Genomic DNA, 19,645 nt, shown 5'->3' with positions numbered 1-19,645 from the left:
TACATATATATTTAGTTTTCCGGACTCTTGACATCGCTTGTTCTAATATCTCTATATTTCTTAATTAATTGATTTGTGTGTATTGTTAGGTATTACTGTACTGTTGGAGCTAGAAACACAAGCATTTAGTTAGATATTACTGCACTGTTGGAGCTAGAAACACAAGCATTTAGTTAGATATTACTGCACTGTTGGAGCTAGAAACACAAGCATTTAGTTAGATATTACTGCATTGTTGGAGCTAGGAACACAAGCATTTAGTTAGATACTACTGTACTGTTGGAGCAAGGAACACAAGCATTTAGTTAGGTATTACTGCACTGTTGGAGCTAGGAACACAAGCATTTAGTTAGATACTACTGAACTGTTGGAGCTAGGAACACAAGCATTTAGTTAGATATTACTGCACTGTTGGAGCTAGAAACACAAGCATTTCGTTAGATATTACTGCACTGTTGGAGCTAGAAACACAAGCATTTAGTTAGGTATTACTGCATAGTTGGAGTTAGGAACATAAGCATTTCGCTACACCTGTGATAACATCTGTGAAATATGTGTACGCGACCAAGAACATTTCATTTGATTTACAAACTAAGCATGTGTGTTTAGTGAGTCAGCCAGATCAGAGGCAGTAGGGATGACCAGGGATGTTCTCTGTTTAGTGAGTCAGCCAGATCAGAGGCAGTAGGGATGACCAGGGATGTTCTCTGTTTAGTGAGTCCTCCAGATCAGAGGCAGTAGGGATCACCAGGGATGTTCTCTGTTTACTGAGTCCTCCAGATCAGAGGCAGTAGGGATCACCAGGGATGTTCTCTGTTTAGTGAGTCAGCCAGATCAGAGGCAGTAGGGATCACCAGGGATGTTCTCTGTTTAGTGAGTCAGCCAGATCAGAGGCAGTAGGGATGACCAGGGATGTTCTCTTTATAAGTGTGTGAATTGGACAATTTTCCTGTCCTGCTGACCATTCAAATTGTAACGAGTACTTTTGCGAAAATGTATGGAGTAATATAGAACTGTAGTGGAGTAGAAATTGTAAAAAAATATGAATAGGAAAGTAAAGCACAGGTACCCGATATAGACTGACCGACTGAGTGATGACATTGACCTGCTAAGCAGTCGAAATTTTACTTTGGGGTGAAAATGTAGGGAGAAAAAGTACAGTATTGTAATGAGGTAAGAGTGAAAGTAATCAAAAATATATAAATAGTAAAGTACAGATAAAAACTGTGATATTTAAAGTAGTACCTTAAAAGTATTTTCAATGAAGTACTTCCCACCACTGCATTTAGCAGCAGCGTTGTGTTGTGTGTTTCCTTTAGCGGTGAGGGTTTTGCCGATGTTGCCGGTGGTCCCGGTGGCTCCGTTGGTCCCGGTGGTACCGGTGGCTCCGGTGGCTCCGGTTGCTTCTGTAGTAGATCAACAGCATGCTGTCATGGCCCAGCAGCAACACGCCATCATGAACCAACAGGCCATCATTATGGTAGGATACGTCTAACTTATTAACCATCATTATGGTTCTGTAGGTTACGTCTAACTTATTAACCATCATTATGGTAGGATACGTCTAACTTATTAACCATCATTATGGTACTGTAGGTTACGTCTAACTTATTAACCATCATTATGGTACTGTAGGTTACGTCTAACTTATTAACCATCATTATGGTAGGATACGTCTAACTTATTAACCATCATTATGGTACTGTAGGTTACGTCTAACTTATTAACCATCATTATGGTAGGATACGTCTAACTTATTAACCATCATTATGGTACTGTAGGTTACGTCTAACTTATTAACCATCACTATGGTTCTGTAGGTTACGTCTAACTTATTAACCATCATTATGGTAGGATACATCTAACTTATTAACCATCATTATGGTACTGTAGGTTACGTCTAACTTATTAACCATCATTATGGTAGGATACGTCTAACTTATTAACCATCATTATGGTACTGTAGGTTACGTCTAACTTATTAACCATCATTATGGTAGGATACATCTAACTTATTAACCATCATTATGGTAGGATACGTCTAACTTATTAACCATCATTATGGTACTGTAGGTTACGTCTAACTTATTAACCATCATTATGGTAGGATACGTCTAACTTATTAACCATCATTATGGTACTGTAGGTTACGTCTAACTTATTAACCATCATTATGGTAGGATACGTCTAACTTATTAACCATCATTATGGTTCTGTAGGTTACGTCTAACTTATTAACCATCATTATGGTTCTGTAGGTTACGTCTAACTTATTAACCATCATTATGGTTCTGTAGGTTACGTCTAACTTATTAACCATCATTATGGTAGGATACGTCTAACTTATTAACCATCATTATGGTTCTGTAGGTTACGTCTAACTTATTAACCATCATTATGGTAGGATACGTCTAACTTATTAACCATCATTATGGTTCTGTAGGTTACGTCTAACTTATTAACCATCATTATGGTTCTGTAGGTTACGTCTAACTTATTAACCATCATTATGGTAGGTTACGTCTAACTTATTAACCATCATTATGGTACTGTAGGTTACGTTATTAACCATCATTATGGTAGGTTACGTCTAACTTATTAACCATCATTATGGTACTGTAGGTTACGTTATTAACCATCATTATGGTAGGTTACGTCTAACTTATTAACCATCATTATGGTTCTGTAGGTTACGTCTAACTTATTAACCATCATTATGGTACTGTAGGTTACGTCTAACTTATTAACCATCATTATGGTAGGATACATCTAGCTTATTAACCATCATTATGGTACTGTAGGTTACGTCTAACTTATTAACCATCATTATGGTACTGTAGGTTACGTCTAACTTATTAACCATCAATATGGTAATGTAGGTTACGTCTAACTTATTAACCATCATTATGGTACTGTAGGTTACGTCTAACTTATTAACCATCATTATGGTAGGATACGTCTAACTTATTAACCATCATTATGGTACTGTAGGTTACGTCTAACTTATTAACCATCATTATGGTTCTGTAGGTTACGTCTAACTTATTAACCATCATTATGGTAGGTTAAGTCTAACTTATTAACCATCATTATGGTACTGTAGGATACGTCTAACTTATTAACCATCATTATGGTAGGATACGTCTAACTTATTAACCATCATTATGGTTCTGTAGGTTACGTCTAACTTATTAACCATCATTATGGTAGGATACGTCTAACTTATTAACCATCATTATGGTACTGTAGGTTACGTCTAACTTATTAACCATCATTATGGTAGGATACGTCTAACTTATTAACCATCATTATGGTACTGTAGGTTACGTCTAACTTATTAACCATCATTATGGTACTGTAGGTTACGTCTAACTTATTAACCATCATTATGGTACTGTAGGATACGTCTAACTTATTAACCATCATTATGGTAGGTTACGTCTAACTTATTAACCATCAATATGGTACTGTAGGTTACATCTAACTTATTAACCATCATTATGGTAGGATACGTCTAACTTATTAACCATCATTATGGTACTGTAGGTTATGTCTAACTTATTAACCATCATTATGGTAGGATACATCTAACTTATTAACCATCATTATGGTAGGATACGTCTAACTTATTAACCATCATTATGGTACTGTAGGTTACGTCTAACTTATTAACCATCATTATGGTAGGATACGTCTAACTTATTAACCATCATTATGGTACTGTAGGTTACGTCTAACTTATTAACCATCATTATGGTAGGATACGTCTAACTTATTAACCATCATTATGGTTCTGTAGGTTACGTCTAACTTATTAACCATCATTATGGTTCTGTAGGTTACGTCTAACTTATTAACCATCATTATGGTAGGTTAAGTCTAACTTATTAACCATCATTATGGTAGGATACGTCTAACTTATTAACCATCATTATGGTACTGTAGGTTACGTCTAACTTATTAACCATCATTATGGTAGGATACGTCTAACTTATTAACCATCATTATGGTACTGTAGGTTACGTCTAACTTATTAACCATCATTATGGTAGGTTAAGTCTAACTTATTAACCATCATTATGGTAGGATACGTCTAACTTATTAACCATCATTATGGTTCTGTAGGTTACGTCTAACTTATTAACCATCATTATGGTAGGATACGTCTAACTTATTAACCATCATTATGGTACTGTAGGATACGTCTAACTTATTAACCATCATTATGGTACTGTAGGTTACGTCTAACTTATTAACCATCATTATGATAGGTTAAGTCTAACTTATTAACCATCATTATGGTAGGTTACGTCTAACTTATTAACCATCATTATGGTACTGTAGGTTACGTCTAACTTATTAACCATCATTATGGTAGGATACGTCTAACTTATTAACCATCATTATGGTACTGTAGGATACGTCTAACTTATTAACCATCATTATGGTACTGTAGGTTACGTCTAACTTATTAACCATCATTATGGTACTGTAGGTTACGTCTAACTTATTAACCATCATTATGGTAGGATACGTCTAACTTATTAACCATCATTATGGTACTGTAGGATACGTCTAACTTATTAACCATCATTATGGTACTGTAGGTTACGTCTAACTTATTAACCATCATTATGATAGGTTACGTCTAACTTATTAACCATCATTATGGTAGGTTACGTCTAACTTATTAACCATCATTATGGTACTGTAGGTTACGTCTAACTTATTAACCATCATTATGGTACTGTAGGTTACGTCTAACTTATTAACCATCATTATGGTAGGATACGTCTAACTTATTAACCATCATTATGGTAGGTTACGTCTAACTTATTAACAATCATTATGGTAGGTTACGTCTAACTTATTAACCATCATTATGGTTCTGTAGGTTACGTCTAACTTATTAACCATCAATATGGTAGGATACATCTAACTTATTAACCATCATTATGGTACTGTAGGATACGTCTAACTTATTAACCATCATTATGGTACTGTAGGTTACGTCTAACTTATTAACCATCATTATGGTACTGTAGGATACGTCTAACTTATTAACCATCATTATGGTAGGTTACGTCTAACTTATTAACCATCATTATGGTACTGTAGGATACGTCTAACTTATTAACCATCATTATGGTAGGTTACGTCTAACTTATTAACCATCATTATGGTACTGTAGGTTACGTCTAACTTATTAACCATCATTATGGTACTGTAGGTTACGACTAACTTATTCACCTCCTCTCCTCTCCCTCCCCTTCCTCTCCCCCTCCTCCCCCTTCCCCTCTTCCCTCCTCCCCAGGCCCAGCAGATGACAATGCAGGCCATGGCTTTAGTAACATCCCCCATGACCTCGCCACCCACCTCCCCCCTCACCTCACCCCCCATGAGCCCCCTCCTCCCCCACTCCCTTCCTCCTAGCCCCTACACACATTTCCCCCCGAGCCCATATGCTAGCATCACTCCTAGCCCTTATGCCACTTCCAGTCCAGCCAGCCCGTATGCTGTCATGCCTCCCAGCCCCTATGCTGTTTCCCCTGCCACCTCCAGGTCAGCCAACCTCCCTGACCCCTATCCTGCCCCCCAGAGCCAGACCCCTAGACCCAACTCCACTACCCAGCCTTCCCCTGTCTACCCTGGGGCTAGCCAGCCCACCAGTCCTGAGGTACAGCCATATCCAGCCAGCCTCCCTGACCCCTATCCTTCCACCCAGGTGAGTTGATACGTACCTGAGTGTAGAACCTGTCCCCGTGGGAGAACCCATTGAAGAACCCTTCTGGGTTCCAAGTATATTCCTTTCCACAGAGGGTTCTACAAGGAAACCGAATGGGTTCTTCAAAGGGTTCTCCCATAGGGACGGCCAAAGAACCCTTTTAGGAAGCCTTTTTCCTAAGAGTATAGTACCTATACCTGCCCAGGTAACACTTCAGGTTGACTGTGGTGTATCTGCAGGATGTTAGGACTTCAGGTTGACTGTGGTGTATCTGCAGGATGTTAGGACTTCAGGTTGACTGTGGTGTATCTGCAGGATGTTAGGACTTCAGGTTGACTGTGGTGTATCTGCAGGATGTTAGGACTTCAGGTTGACTGTGGTGTATCTGCAGGACGTTAGTACTTCAGGTTGACTGTGGTGTATCTGCAGGTCAGGATGTTAGGACTTCAGGTTGACTGTGGTGTATCTACAGGATGTTAGGACTTCAGGTTGACTGTGGTGTATCTGCAGGTCAGGATGTTAGGACTTCAGGTTGACTGTGGTGTATCTGCAGGATGTTAGGACTTCAGGTTGACTGTGGTGTATCTACAGGATGTTAGGACTTCAGGTTGACTGTGGTGTATCTGCAGGTCAGGATGTTAGGACTTCAGGTTGACTGTGGTGTATCTGCAGGATGTTAGGACTTCAGGATGACTTTGGTGTATCTGCAGGATGTTAGGACTTCAGGTTGACTGTGGTGTATCTGCAGGATGTTAGGACTTCAGGTTGACTGTGGTGTATCTGCAGGACGTTAGGACTTCAGGTTGACTGTGGTGTATCTGCAGGACGTTAGGACTTCAGGTTGACTGTGGTGTATCTGCAGGACAGGATGTTAGGACTTCAGGTTGACTGTGGTGTATCTGCAGGATGTTAGGACTTCAGGTTGACTGTGGTGTATCTGCAGGTCAGGGTGTTAGGACTTCAGGTTGACTGTGGTGTATCTGCAGGATGTTAGGACTTCAGGTTGACTGTGGTGTATCTGCAGGATGTTAGGACTTCAGGTTGACTGTGGTGTATCTGCAGGATGTTAGGACTTCAGGTTGACTGTGGTGTATCTGCAGGTCAGGATGTTAGGATTTCAGGTTGACTGTGGTGTATCTGCAGGACGTAAGGACTTCAGGATGACTGTGGTGTATCTGCAGGATGTTAGGACTTCAGGTGTGTGTTGTGTGGCTCCCTCCTCCTCAGGCCACGACCGCAGGTAAAGACGCGGTTCCTCATCAGAAGTCTCCAGCCTTCCCGATCAACAAGGAACCTGCCAGGAAGTTTGGTAATTCATTCATTAATAACATCACATGATTTTATATGATTATATATTACTATATTATAATCATTATATGATTTGTAACAATCAGACATTATATGATATATACCACAATCAGACATCACATGATATATACCACAATCAGACATCACATGATATATGTGCTTCTACACCTGCATTGCTTGCTGTTTGGGGTTTTAGGCTGGGTTTCTGTACAGCGCTTTGAGATATCAGCTGATGTACGAAGGGCTATATAAATAAATTTGATTTTGATATACCACAATCAGACATCACATGATATATACCACAATTAGACATCACATGATATATACCACAATTAGACATCACATGATATATACCACAATTAGACATCACATGATATATACCACAATCAGACATCACATGATATATACCACAATTAGACATCACATGATATATACCACAATCAGACATCACATGATATATAACACAATCAGACATCACATGATATATACCACAATCAGACATCATATGATATATACCACAATCAGACATCACATGATATATACCACAATTAGACATCACATGATTTATAACAATCAGACATCACATGATATATACCACAATCAGACATCACATGATATATACCACAATCAGACATCACATGATTTATAACAATCAGACATCACATGATATATACCACAATCAGACATCATATGATATATACCACAATCAGACATCACATGATATATACCACAATCAGACATCATATGATATATACCACAATCAGAAATCACATGATATATACCACAATCAGACATCACATGATTTATAACAATCAGACATCACATGATATATACCACAATCAGACATAATATGATATATACCATAATCAGACATCACATGATATATACCACAATCAGACATCATATGATATATACCACAATCAGACATCACATGATTTATAACAATCAGACATCACATGATATATACCACAATCAGACATCATATGATATATACCACAATCAGACATCATATGATATATACCACAATCAGACATCACATGATTTATAACAATCAGACATCACATGATATATACCACAATCAGACATCACATGATTTATAACAATCAGACATCACATGATATATACCACAATCAGACATCACATGATTTATAACAATCAGACATCACATGATATATACCACAATCAGACATCACATGATTTATAACAATCAGACATCACATGATATATACCACAATCAGACATCACATGATATATAACACAATCAGACATCACATGATATATACCACAATCAGACATCACATGATTTATAACAATCAGACATCACATGATATATACCACAATCAGACATCATATGATATATACCACAATCAGACATCATATGATATATACCACAATTAGACATCACATGATATATAACACAATCAGACATCACATGATATATACCACAATCAGACATCACATGATTTATAACAATCAGACATCACATGATATATACCACAATCAGACATCATATGATATATACCACAATTAGACATCACATGATATATAACACAATCAGACATCACATGATATATACCACAATCAGACATCACATGATATATAACACAATCAGACATCACATGATATAGACCACAATCAGACATCACATGATATATACCACAATCAGACATCACATGATATATACCACAATCAGACATCACATGATTTATAACAATCAGACATCACATGATATATACCACAATCAGACATCACATGATATATAACACAATCAGACATCACATGATATATACCACAATCAGACATCACATGATTTATAACAATCAGACATCACATGATATATACCACAATCAGACATCATATGATATATACCACAATTAGACATCACATGATATATAACACAATCAGACATCACATGATATATACCACAATCAGACATCACATGATTTATAACAATCAGACATCACATGATATATACCACAATCAGACATCATATGATATATACCACAATTAGACATCACATGATATATAACACAATCAGACATCACATGATATATAACACAATTAGACATCACATGATATATACCACAATCAGACATCATATGATTTATAACAATCAGACATTACCAGTGACCAGTCCTTTCTGCCCTGTGGTGACCAGTCCTCTCTCCCCAGTGGTGACCAGTCCTCTCTCCCCAGTGGTGACCAGTCCTCTCTCCCCAGTGGTGACCAGTCCTCTCTCCCTAGTGGTGACCAGTCCTCTCTCCTCAGTGGTGACCAGTCCTCTCTCCCCAGTGTTGACCAGTCTTCTCTCCCCAGTGGTGACCAGTCATCTCTCCCCAGTGGTGACCAGTCCTCTCTCCCCAGTAGTAACCAGTCCTCTCTCCCCAGTAGTAACCAGTCATCTCTCCCCAGTGGTGACCAGTCCTGCTCCCCAGTGGTGACCAGTCCTCTCTCCCCAGTGGTGACCAGTCTTCTCTCCCCAGTAGTAACCAGTCCTCTCTCCCCAGTGGTGACCAGTCCTGCTCCCCTGTGGTGGCCAGTCCTCTCTCCCCAGTGGTGACCAGTCCTCTCTCCCCAGTGGTGACCAGTCCTCTCTCCCCAATGGTGACCAGTCCTCTCTCCCCAGTGGTGACCAGTCTTCTCTCCTCAGTGGTGACCAGTCCTCTCTCCCCAGTGGTGACCAGTCCTCTCTCCCCAGTGGTGACCAGTCTTCTCTCCTCAGTGGTGACCAGTCCTCTCTCCCCAGTGGTGACCAGTCCTCTCTCCCCAATGGTGACCAGTCCTCTCTCCCCAGTGGTGACCAGTCTTCTCTCCTCAGTGGTGACCAGTCCTCTCTCCCCAGTGGTGACCAGTCCTCTCTCCCCAGTGGTGACCAGTCTTCTCTCCTCAGTGGTGACCAGTCCTCTCTCCCCAGTGGTGACCAGTCCTCTCTCCCCAGTGGTGACCAGTCTTCTCTCCCCAGTGGTGACCAGTCCTTTCTGCCCTGTGATGACCAGTCCTCTCTCCCCAGTAGTAACCAGTCCTCTCTCCCCAGTAGTAACCAGTCCTCTCTCCCCAGTGGTGACCAGTCCTTTCTCCCCAGTGGTGACCAGTCTTCTCTCCCTAGTGGTGACCAGTCCTCTCTCACCAGTGGTGACCAGTCCTCTCTCCCCAGTAGTAACCAGTCCTCTCTCCCCAGTAGTAACCAGTCCTAGCTCCCCAGTGGTGACCAGTCCTCTCCCAAGTGGTGACCAGTCCTCTCTCTCCCTATGTGATGTGTAGCCCCGGTGGTGACCAGTCCTGCTCCCCCTGCTGCTGAGGTGGTGAAGTCATCAGTGTTGCCTCAGGTAGACATCGTACCCAGCAGTAACATCAAGGATATCATCAGACAGTACGACTCTCCTCCGCCCGTGACTGATACCCTACCGCCCGGCAAGAGGTCAGAGGTCACACACACACAGTGCTCAGCATCATGAAAATTCTATTCTGACTCCAGACTACTCTGCTTCTATTCAGTTTCCATTCAGCTTCTATTAAATTTGCAAAATATTCTATTCATCCTTATTCAGTCTGTTTTATCCAGGCATTCTTTATTTCCTTTTATTTCACCTTTATTTAACCAGGTATTTATATATTATATATATAACCCTAACCCTTTATTTAACCAGGTATTTATATATATAACCCTAACCCTTTATTTAACCAGGTATTTATATATATAACCCTAACCCTTTATTTAACCAGGTATTTATATATATAACCCTAACCCTTTATTTAACCAGGTATTTATATATATAACCCTAACCCTTTATTTAACCAGGTAGGTTAGTTGAGAACAAGTTCTCGTTTACAACTGCGACCTGGCCAAGATAAAGCAAAGCAGTGCAGAGATACTCAGCAATAAAATAAATAACAATATGGGGATGAAGTAGTTGGGTGTGCTATTTACAGATGGGCTATGTACAGGTGCAGTGATCTGTGATCTGCTCTGACAGCTGATGCTTAAAGTTAGTGAGGGAGATGTGAGTCTCCAGCTTCAGAGATTTTTGTAGTTCTTTCCAATCACTGGCAGCAGAGAACTGGAATGAAAGGCGGCCAAAGGAGGTGTTGGCTTTGGGGATGACCAGTGAGATATACCTGCTGGAGTGAGTGCTATGGGTGGATGCTGCTATGGTGACCAGTGAGCTGAGATAAGGCGGGGCTTTACCTAGCAGAGACTTGTAGATGACCTGGAGCCAGTAGATTTGGCGACGAATATGAAGCGAGGGACAGCCAATGAGAACATACAGGTCGCAGTGGTGGGTAGTATATGGGGCTTTGGTGATGAAACGGATGGGACTCTGATAGACTGCATCCAATTTGCTGAGTAGTGTGTTGGAGGCTAATTTGTAAATTTCATCGCTGAAGTCAAAGATCGGTAGGATAGTCAGTTTTACGAGGGTATGTTTGGCAGCGTGAGTGAATGATGTTTTGTTGTGAAATAGGAAGCCAATTCTAGATTTAATTTTGGATTGGAGATGCTCAATATGAGTCCGGAAGGAGAGGGTTATGGGGGAGTCTTGGACAACTTGCTGTGGGGGGTGCAGAGCTGTTGACCGGGGTAGGGGTAGCCAGGTGGAAAGCATGGCCAGCAGTAGAAAGGGTGGAGGTGCTCTTATTCTCCATGGACTTTTTGGAGTTTGTAATACAGGATGCATATTCCTGTTTGAAAAAGCCTTTGAAAAAGCTTTTCTAACTGTCTGTGTATATTGGTTTCTAACTTCCCTGAAAAGTTGCATATCACGGGGGCTATTCAATGCTAATGCAGAATGCCATAGGATGTTTTTGTGCTGGTCGAGGACAGTCAGGTCTGGAGTGAAACAAGGGCTATATCTGTTCCTGGTTCAACATTTTTTTAAAGGGGCATGCTTATTTAAGATGGTGAGGAAGGCATTTTTAAAGAATAACCAGGCATCCTCTACTGACGGGATGAGGTCAATATCCTTCCAGGATACCCGGGCCAAGTCGATTAGAAAGGCCTGCTTGCTGAAGTGTTTAATGGAGCGTTTGTCAGTGATGAGTGGAGGTCGTTTAAACGGGGATGCAGGCAATGAGGGTGCCGTTTGGGGCTGTTCGGTAGTCACTACTACGCTAGGCGAGCAGGGGACACAGCGTTCAGAAAAGTTAGTGGGCCGGGGATAGTAGATGGTTCTGCAGCGACATTGTAACAGAATAGCCTGTTGAGACCACATCAGGCGATCACGTCGGCAGTCCAGTCGTGATGGATCGGCGGGGCTCCGTGTCGAAAATAAAGGGTCAGGGCCAATTGGCAAAGGAGGTATTGTAGCCCTAGAATTTGCTGGTATATGGGTCTAGCTCGGGGCTAGCTCAAGGCTAACTGGTGCTTGCTTCGGGACGGAGCCGTTAGCTAACAGTAGCCAGTCGTTTGCAGCTAGCTAGCTGCGATGATCCGGAGTAATGATCCGGAGCGGCAGGAATCCGGTGATGTGGTAGAGAGAAGCAGTCCGATATGCTCTGGGTTGATATTGCGCTGTGCAGACTGGCAGGTGATTGTCCGAGCTAAGAATGGCTGGTCAGTCAGTCTTATTTAGTCTTATTCAGTCGTATTCAGTCTTATTCAGTCATATTCAGTCAGTCTTATTTAGTCTTATTTAGTCGTATTCAGTCGTCTTCCATCAGTCTTATTCAGTCAGTCTTATTCAGTCATATTCAGTCAGTCTTATTTAGTCTTATTTAGTCAGTCTTATTTAGTCAGTCTTATTCCATCAGTCTTATTCAGTCAGTCTTATTCAATCAGTCTTATTCAGTCAGTCTTATTCAGTCAGTCTTAGTCAGTCAGTCTTATTCAGTCAGTCTGATTCAGTCAGTCTTATTTAGTCTTATTCAGTCAGTCTTATTCAGTCAGTCTTATTTCGTCTTATTCATTCAATCTTATTTAGTCAGTCTTGTTCAGTCAGTCTTATTCAGTCAGTCTTATTCCGTCAGTCTTATTCAATCAGTCTTATTTAGTCTTATTCAGTCAGTCTTATTCAGTCAGTCTTATTCAATCAGTCTTATTCAGTCAGTCTTATTCAGTCATTCTTATTTAGTATTATTCAGTCAGTCTTATTCAGTCAGTCTTATTTCGTCTTATTCAGTCAGTCTTATTCAGTCTTATTCAGTCAGTTTTATTCAGTCAGTCTTATTTAGTCAGTCTATTTAGTCTTATTCAGTCAGTCGTTTTCAGTTATATTCAGTCCTCATGTCCTCTATGTGTAGGAGACCAGAGGGGAAGTTTATGAAGATGCAGAATCCTCGTGATGAAGCTCTACAGATCCTCAAACCTCAGATGGACAACCCACCACCACAGGTGCACTCACACACACACACACACACACGCACACACACACACACACACACACACACACACACACACACACACACACACACACACACACACACTCTCTCACACACACACACGCACTCACATTCCCACTCTCTCACACACTCCCACTCTCTCACACACACACTCTCTCACACACACACTCACACACTCTCTCACACACACACTCACACTCTCTCACACTCTCTCACACACACTCTCACACACACACTCACACGCTCACACACTCACACAGAGATAAACATTTACCCAGCACTCTGGTATCTCTTTCCAGCCCAAGCGTCCGTTAGGCCCAAGCCCCTCTGCGATGGCTCTAAAGGAAGCAGGGATTAACCCCACCAAGAGGGCCAAGAAGAGGGTCCCTGAACGCCCTCAACCACTCCCTCTACCAGGTACAACACTGACAGACAGTTTGATGTGTGGCTGGTTGTTGATTGACAGCTCTAAAGAACCAATGACTATGGATAGTTGTTTAGTGACAACTCTTAGGGCCAATGGCTGTGTCTGTGATAGAGTGACAGCTCTAAGAACCAATGGCTGTGTGTGTAGTTGCTGATTGACAGATCCAAGAACCAATGGCTGTGGCTATGTGTCAATGACAATTATAAGAACCAATGGCTGTGTGTCTCGTTGTTGAATGACATCTCTAAGGACCAACGGCTGTGTGTGACTGTTGAGTGACAGCTCAAACATCCAACTACTGTGTGTTTGTCTTGAGTGACAGCTCTTTGAGCCAATGGCTGTGTGTTGGTGTGGAGTGACAGCTCTTTGAGCCAATGGCTGTGTGTCTGGTTGTTGAGTGACAGCTGTGTGCTCCAATAGTATCGCGAGAGCTGCCAGTGGAGGCGGAGACTATTCAGACCCAGCTCCATCGCAGCACAACACAAGAACACTACACCTACACCAACGTACCCTGGAAGATCTACATCAGGAAGGAGGTACAAACACACACACACACACACCACACACCCACACACACACACACACCCACACACACACCACACCACACCCACACACACACCCACACACACACCACACACCCACCACACACACCACACACCCACACACACCACACACCCACACCACACACCACACACACCACACCACACACACCACACACACCACACACACACACACACACACACACAGAGCTGTTTAGAAGCCTCTTGGACTTGGTGCTCCGGTACAGCTTGCCGTGCAGGTAGCAGAGAGAACAGTCTATGACTGGGGTGGCTGGAGTCTTTGATAATTCTTTGGGCCTCCCTCCTACACCGCCTGGTATAGAGGTACAGGATGGCAGGAACCTTGACCCCGGTGATGTACTGGGTCGTACGCACTAAGCTCTGTAGTGCGCTGCGGTCGGAGGCCGCGCAGTTGCCATACACGTCAGCGATGATACCCATCAGGATGCTCTCGATGGTGCAGCTGTAAAACCTTTTGAGGATCTGAGAACCCATGCCAAATCATTTCTACCCCTACCATTTCTACCACAAATATCCATCTGGTGCTATGTGTTCCACCCTAAAGACAGGTTCAACCATCCCCTGGTGCTATGTGTTCTACCCTAAAGACAGCTTGTGTTCCTGGTTTCAGGTGTTCTACCCTAAAGACAACTCCAACCATCCACCTGGTGCTATGTGTTCTACCCTAAAGACAGCTCCAACCATCCCCTGGTGCTATGTGTTCCACCCTAAAGACAGCTCCAACCATCCCCTGGTGCTATGTGTTCTACCCTAAAGACAGCTTGTGTTCCTGGTTTCAGGTGTTCTACCATAAAGACAGCTTGTGTTCCTGGTTTCAGGTGTTCTACCCTAAAGACAGCTTGTGTTCCTGGTTTCAGGTGTTCTACCCTAAAGACAGCTTCAACCATCCCCTGGTGCTGGACCTCATTTTCAAACAGGTGGGACAGTTGTTTTTTAATAACATATTGAATTGGCATAATATATCATATTCCTGTATCACTGTTATCATATTCCTGTATCACTGTTATCATATTCCTGTTATCATATTCCTGTATCACTGTTATCATATTCCTGTAACACTGTTATTATATTCCTATATCACTGTTATCATATTCCTGTATCACTGTTATCATATTCCTGTATCACTGTTATCATATTCCTGTTATCATATTCCTGTATCACTGTTATCATATTCCTGTAACACTGTTATTATATTCCTATATCACTGTTATTATATTCCTGTTATCATATTCCTGTTATCATATTCCTGTATCACTGTTATTATATTCCTATATCACTGTTATCATATTCCTGTTATCATATTCCTGTATCACTGTTATCATATTCCTGTATCACTGTTATCATATTCCTGTTATTATATTCCCATATCACTGTTATCATATTCCTGTTATCATATTCCTGTATCACTGTTATCATATTCCTGTATCACTGTTATCATATTCCTGTTATCATATTCATGAATCGCTGTTATCATATTCCTGTTATTATATTCCTGTATCACTGTTATCATATTCCTGTTATCATATTCCTGTATCACTGTTATCATATTCCTGTTATTATATTCCCATATCACTGTTATCATATTCCTGTTATCATATTCCTGTATCACTGTTATCATATTCCTGTATCACTGTTATCATATTCCTGTTATCATATTCATGAATCACTGTTATCATATTCCTGTTATTATATTCCTGTATCACTGTTGTTATATTCCTGTTATCATATTCCTGTATCACTGTTATCATATTCCTGTAACACTGTTATTATATTCCTATATCACTGTTATTATATTCCTATATCACTGTTATCATATTCCTGTTATCATATTCCTGTATCACTGTTATCAGATTCCTGTTATCATATTCCTGTATCACTGTTATCAGATTCCTGTATCACTGTTATCATATTCCTGTTATCATATTCCTGTATCACTGTTATCATATTCCTGTATCACTGTTATCATATTCCTGTATCACTGTTATCATATTCCTGAATCACTGTTATCATATTCCTGTATCACTGTTGTCATATTCCTGAATCACTGTTATTATATTCCTGTTATCATATTCCTGTATCACTGTTATCATATTCCTGTATCACTGTTATCATATTCCTGAATCACTGTTATCATATTCCTGTATCACTGTTATCATATTCCTGTAACACTGTTATCATATTCCTGTACTGTACCTGTAACACTAACTCTTCGCTCCTCCTCTCATCCTCTCTCTTCCTCTCTCTCATCTCTCCTCTCTCCTCCTCTCTCATCTCCTCTTCTCCTCTCTTCTCCTCTCTCTTCTCCTCTCTCTTCCACTCCTCCTCTCTCCTCTCCTCTTCTCCTCTCCAGATAGTGAATGACACTCTGTCTCAGGCATGTGTTAGAATCTCCAATCAGGAGAGAATGAAGATGAAGTCTCTGTTTGGTGAGTCAACTACATTACCCACAATGCTCTGGTTTGAAAGAGATACATTTGTTTGTTCACTGAAAATTAATTTTTCTTACTGTTGAAATCCTGTGTGGCTCAGTTGGCAGAGCACGGCACTTGCAACACCAGGGTTGTGGGTTCGATCCCACGTGGGACCAGTATGAAAATGCACTCAGTACTGTAAGATGCTCTGGATAAGAGTGTCCGCTGAATTACTAACATGTAATAACTGACTTGTGTCTAACAGAGAAACATGGTGTAGAGCGGAACACGGACACAGTGGACGAGGCGGTGAAGAAGGAGGTTGTCACAGTAGCCAAGGAATCCTGGGATATTTATTTCTCATGCCTATTTCCTGCCTCTGTGAGTCACATGACTTCCTGTTGCATCACATGACTTCCTGTTGCACCACATGACTTCCTGTTGCACCACACGGTGGTGGATTAAACTATACTGACATTACACACATAGAAGAGACGTCAAACACACACAGGTCAAGCAACAGGAAGTCATGACGTCTCATCTATGTGTGTAATGTCAGTATAGTTTAATCCACCACCGTTTATCTTAACTCTCTCTCTGTGTGTGTGTGTCTCTCTGTGTGTGTGTGTGTGTGTGTGTGTCTCTCTGTGTGTGTGTGTGTGTGTGTGTGTGTGTCTCTCTGTGTGTGTGTAGGGTAGTGCAGGTACAGGGGTACAGGTGTTGTCCGTGTCTCACACCGGGATCAGGCTCCTGAAGACAGTGAAGAGCAGCACTGAAGAGTCGGACTACTTCAGAGTCCTACGACATTACACGTAGGTTCCTCTACTGCTACTACTACCTTACACGTAGGTTCCTCTTCTACTACTACTACCTTACACGTAGGTTCCTCTACTACTACTACCTTACACGTAGGTTCCTCTACTACTACTACTACTACCTTACACGTAGGTTCCTCTACTACTACTACTACCTTACACGTAGGTTCCTCTTCTACTACTACTACCTTACACGTAGGTTCCTCTACTACTACTACTACCTTACACGTAGGTTCCTCTACTACTACTACATTACACGTAGGTTCCTCTACTACAACTACTACCTTACACGTAGGTTCCTCTACTACTACTACTACCTTACACGTAGGTTCCTCTACTACTACTACCTTACACGTAGGTTCCTCTTCTACTACTACCTTACACGTAGGTTCCTCTACTACTACTACTACCTTACACGTAGGTTCCTCTACTACTACTACTACCTTACACGTAGGTTCCTCTACTACTACAACTACCTTACACGTAGGTTCCTCTACTACTACTACCTTACACGTAGGTTCCTCTACTACTACTACATTACACGTAGGTTCATCTACTACTACTACTACCTTACACGTAGGTTCCTCTACTACTACTACCTTACACGTAGGTTCCTCTACTACTACTACTACCGTACACGTAGGTTCCTCTACTACTACTACTACCTTACACGTAGGTTCCTCTACTACTACTACATTACACGTAGGTTCCTCTTCTACTACTACTACCTTACACTACGTACCTCTAACCCTACTACTACCTTACACTACGTACCTCTAATCCTAACACTAACCCTACTACTACCTTACACTACGTACCTCTAACCCTACTACTACCTTACACTACGTACCTCTAACCCTACTACTACCTTACACTACGTACCTCTAATCCTAACACTAACCCTACTACTACCTTACACTACGTACCTCTAAACCTACTACTACCTTACACTACGTACCTCTAACCCTAACACTAACCCTACTACTACCTTACGCTACGTACCTCTAACCCTACTACTACCTTACACTACGTACCTCTAACCCTACTACTACCTTACACTACGTACCTCTAACCCTACTACTACCAAACACTATGTACCTCTAACCCTACTACTACCTTACACTACGTACCTCTAACCCTAACACTAACCCTACTACTACCTTACACTACATACCTCTAACCCTAACACTAACCCTACTACTACCTTACACTACGTACCTCTAACCCTAACACTAACCCTACTACTACCTTACACTACGTACCTCTAAACCTACTACTACCTTACACTACGTACCTCTAACCCTAACACTAACCCTACTACTACCTTACACTACGTACCTCTAAACCTACTACTACCTTACACTACGTACCTCTAACCCTAACACTAACCCTACTACTACCTTACACTACGTACCTCTAACCCTACTACTACCTTACACTACGTTCCTCTAACCCTACTACTACCTTACACTACGTACCTCTAACCCTACTACTGCCTTACACTACGTACCTCTAATCCTACTACTACCTTACACTACGTTCCTCTAACCCTACTACTACCTTACACTACGTACCTCTAACCCTACTACTACCTTACACTACGTACCTCTAACCCTAACACTAACCCTACTACTACCTTACACTACATACCTCTAACCCTACTACTACCTTACACTACATACCCCTAACCCTACTACTACCTTACACTACGTACCTCTAACCCTACTACTACCAAACACTATGTACCTCTAACCCTACTACTACCTTACACTACGTACCTCTAACCCTACTACTACCTTACACTACGTACCTCTAACCCTAACACTAACCCTACTACTACCTTACACTACGTACCTCTAACCCTAACACTAACCCTACTACTACCTTACACTACTTACCTCTAACCCTACTACTACCTTACACTACGTACCTCTAACCCTAACACTAACCCTACTACTACCTTACACTACTTACCTCTAACCCTAACACTAACCCTACTACTACCTTACACTACGTACCTCTAACCCTAACACTAACCCTAC

The 19,645-nt window shown here is 41.4% G+C and overlaps 1 protein-coding gene across 1 annotated transcript in view; it reads left to right on the top strand.

The window, feature by feature from the left end:
• The window catches only part of LOC109887356 (unconventional myosin-XV-like), a 99,938-nt gene that overhangs the window by 44,224 nt on the left and 36,069 nt on the right, over positions 1 to 19,645 (top strand). Inside the window, 11 exon segments of the mRNA XM_031811099.1 lie at positions 1,320 to 1,480; positions 5,315 to 5,725; positions 6,953 to 7,034; positions 10,295 to 10,451; positions 13,271 to 13,361; positions 13,669 to 13,786; positions 14,217 to 14,332; positions 15,235 to 15,294; positions 16,728 to 16,803; positions 17,054 to 17,169; positions 17,482 to 17,600. Coding sequence (XP_031666959.1) covers positions 1,320 to 1,480; positions 5,315 to 5,725; positions 6,953 to 7,034; positions 10,295 to 10,451; positions 13,271 to 13,361; positions 13,669 to 13,786; positions 14,217 to 14,332; positions 15,235 to 15,294; positions 16,728 to 16,803; positions 17,054 to 17,169; positions 17,482 to 17,600 — 1,507 coding nt within the window.

Source organism: Oncorhynchus kisutch, unplaced genomic scaffold, assembly GCF_002021735.2.
Source record: "Oncorhynchus kisutch isolate 150728-3 unplaced genomic scaffold, Okis_V2 Okis01b-Okis20b_hom, whole genome shotgun sequence".
Taxonomy (NCBI): Eukaryota; Metazoa; Chordata; class Actinopteri; order Salmoniformes; family Salmonidae; genus Oncorhynchus; species Oncorhynchus kisutch.
Note: the sequence above shows the minus strand (reverse complement) of the source record. Positions and strands in the feature narration are given on the sequence as shown.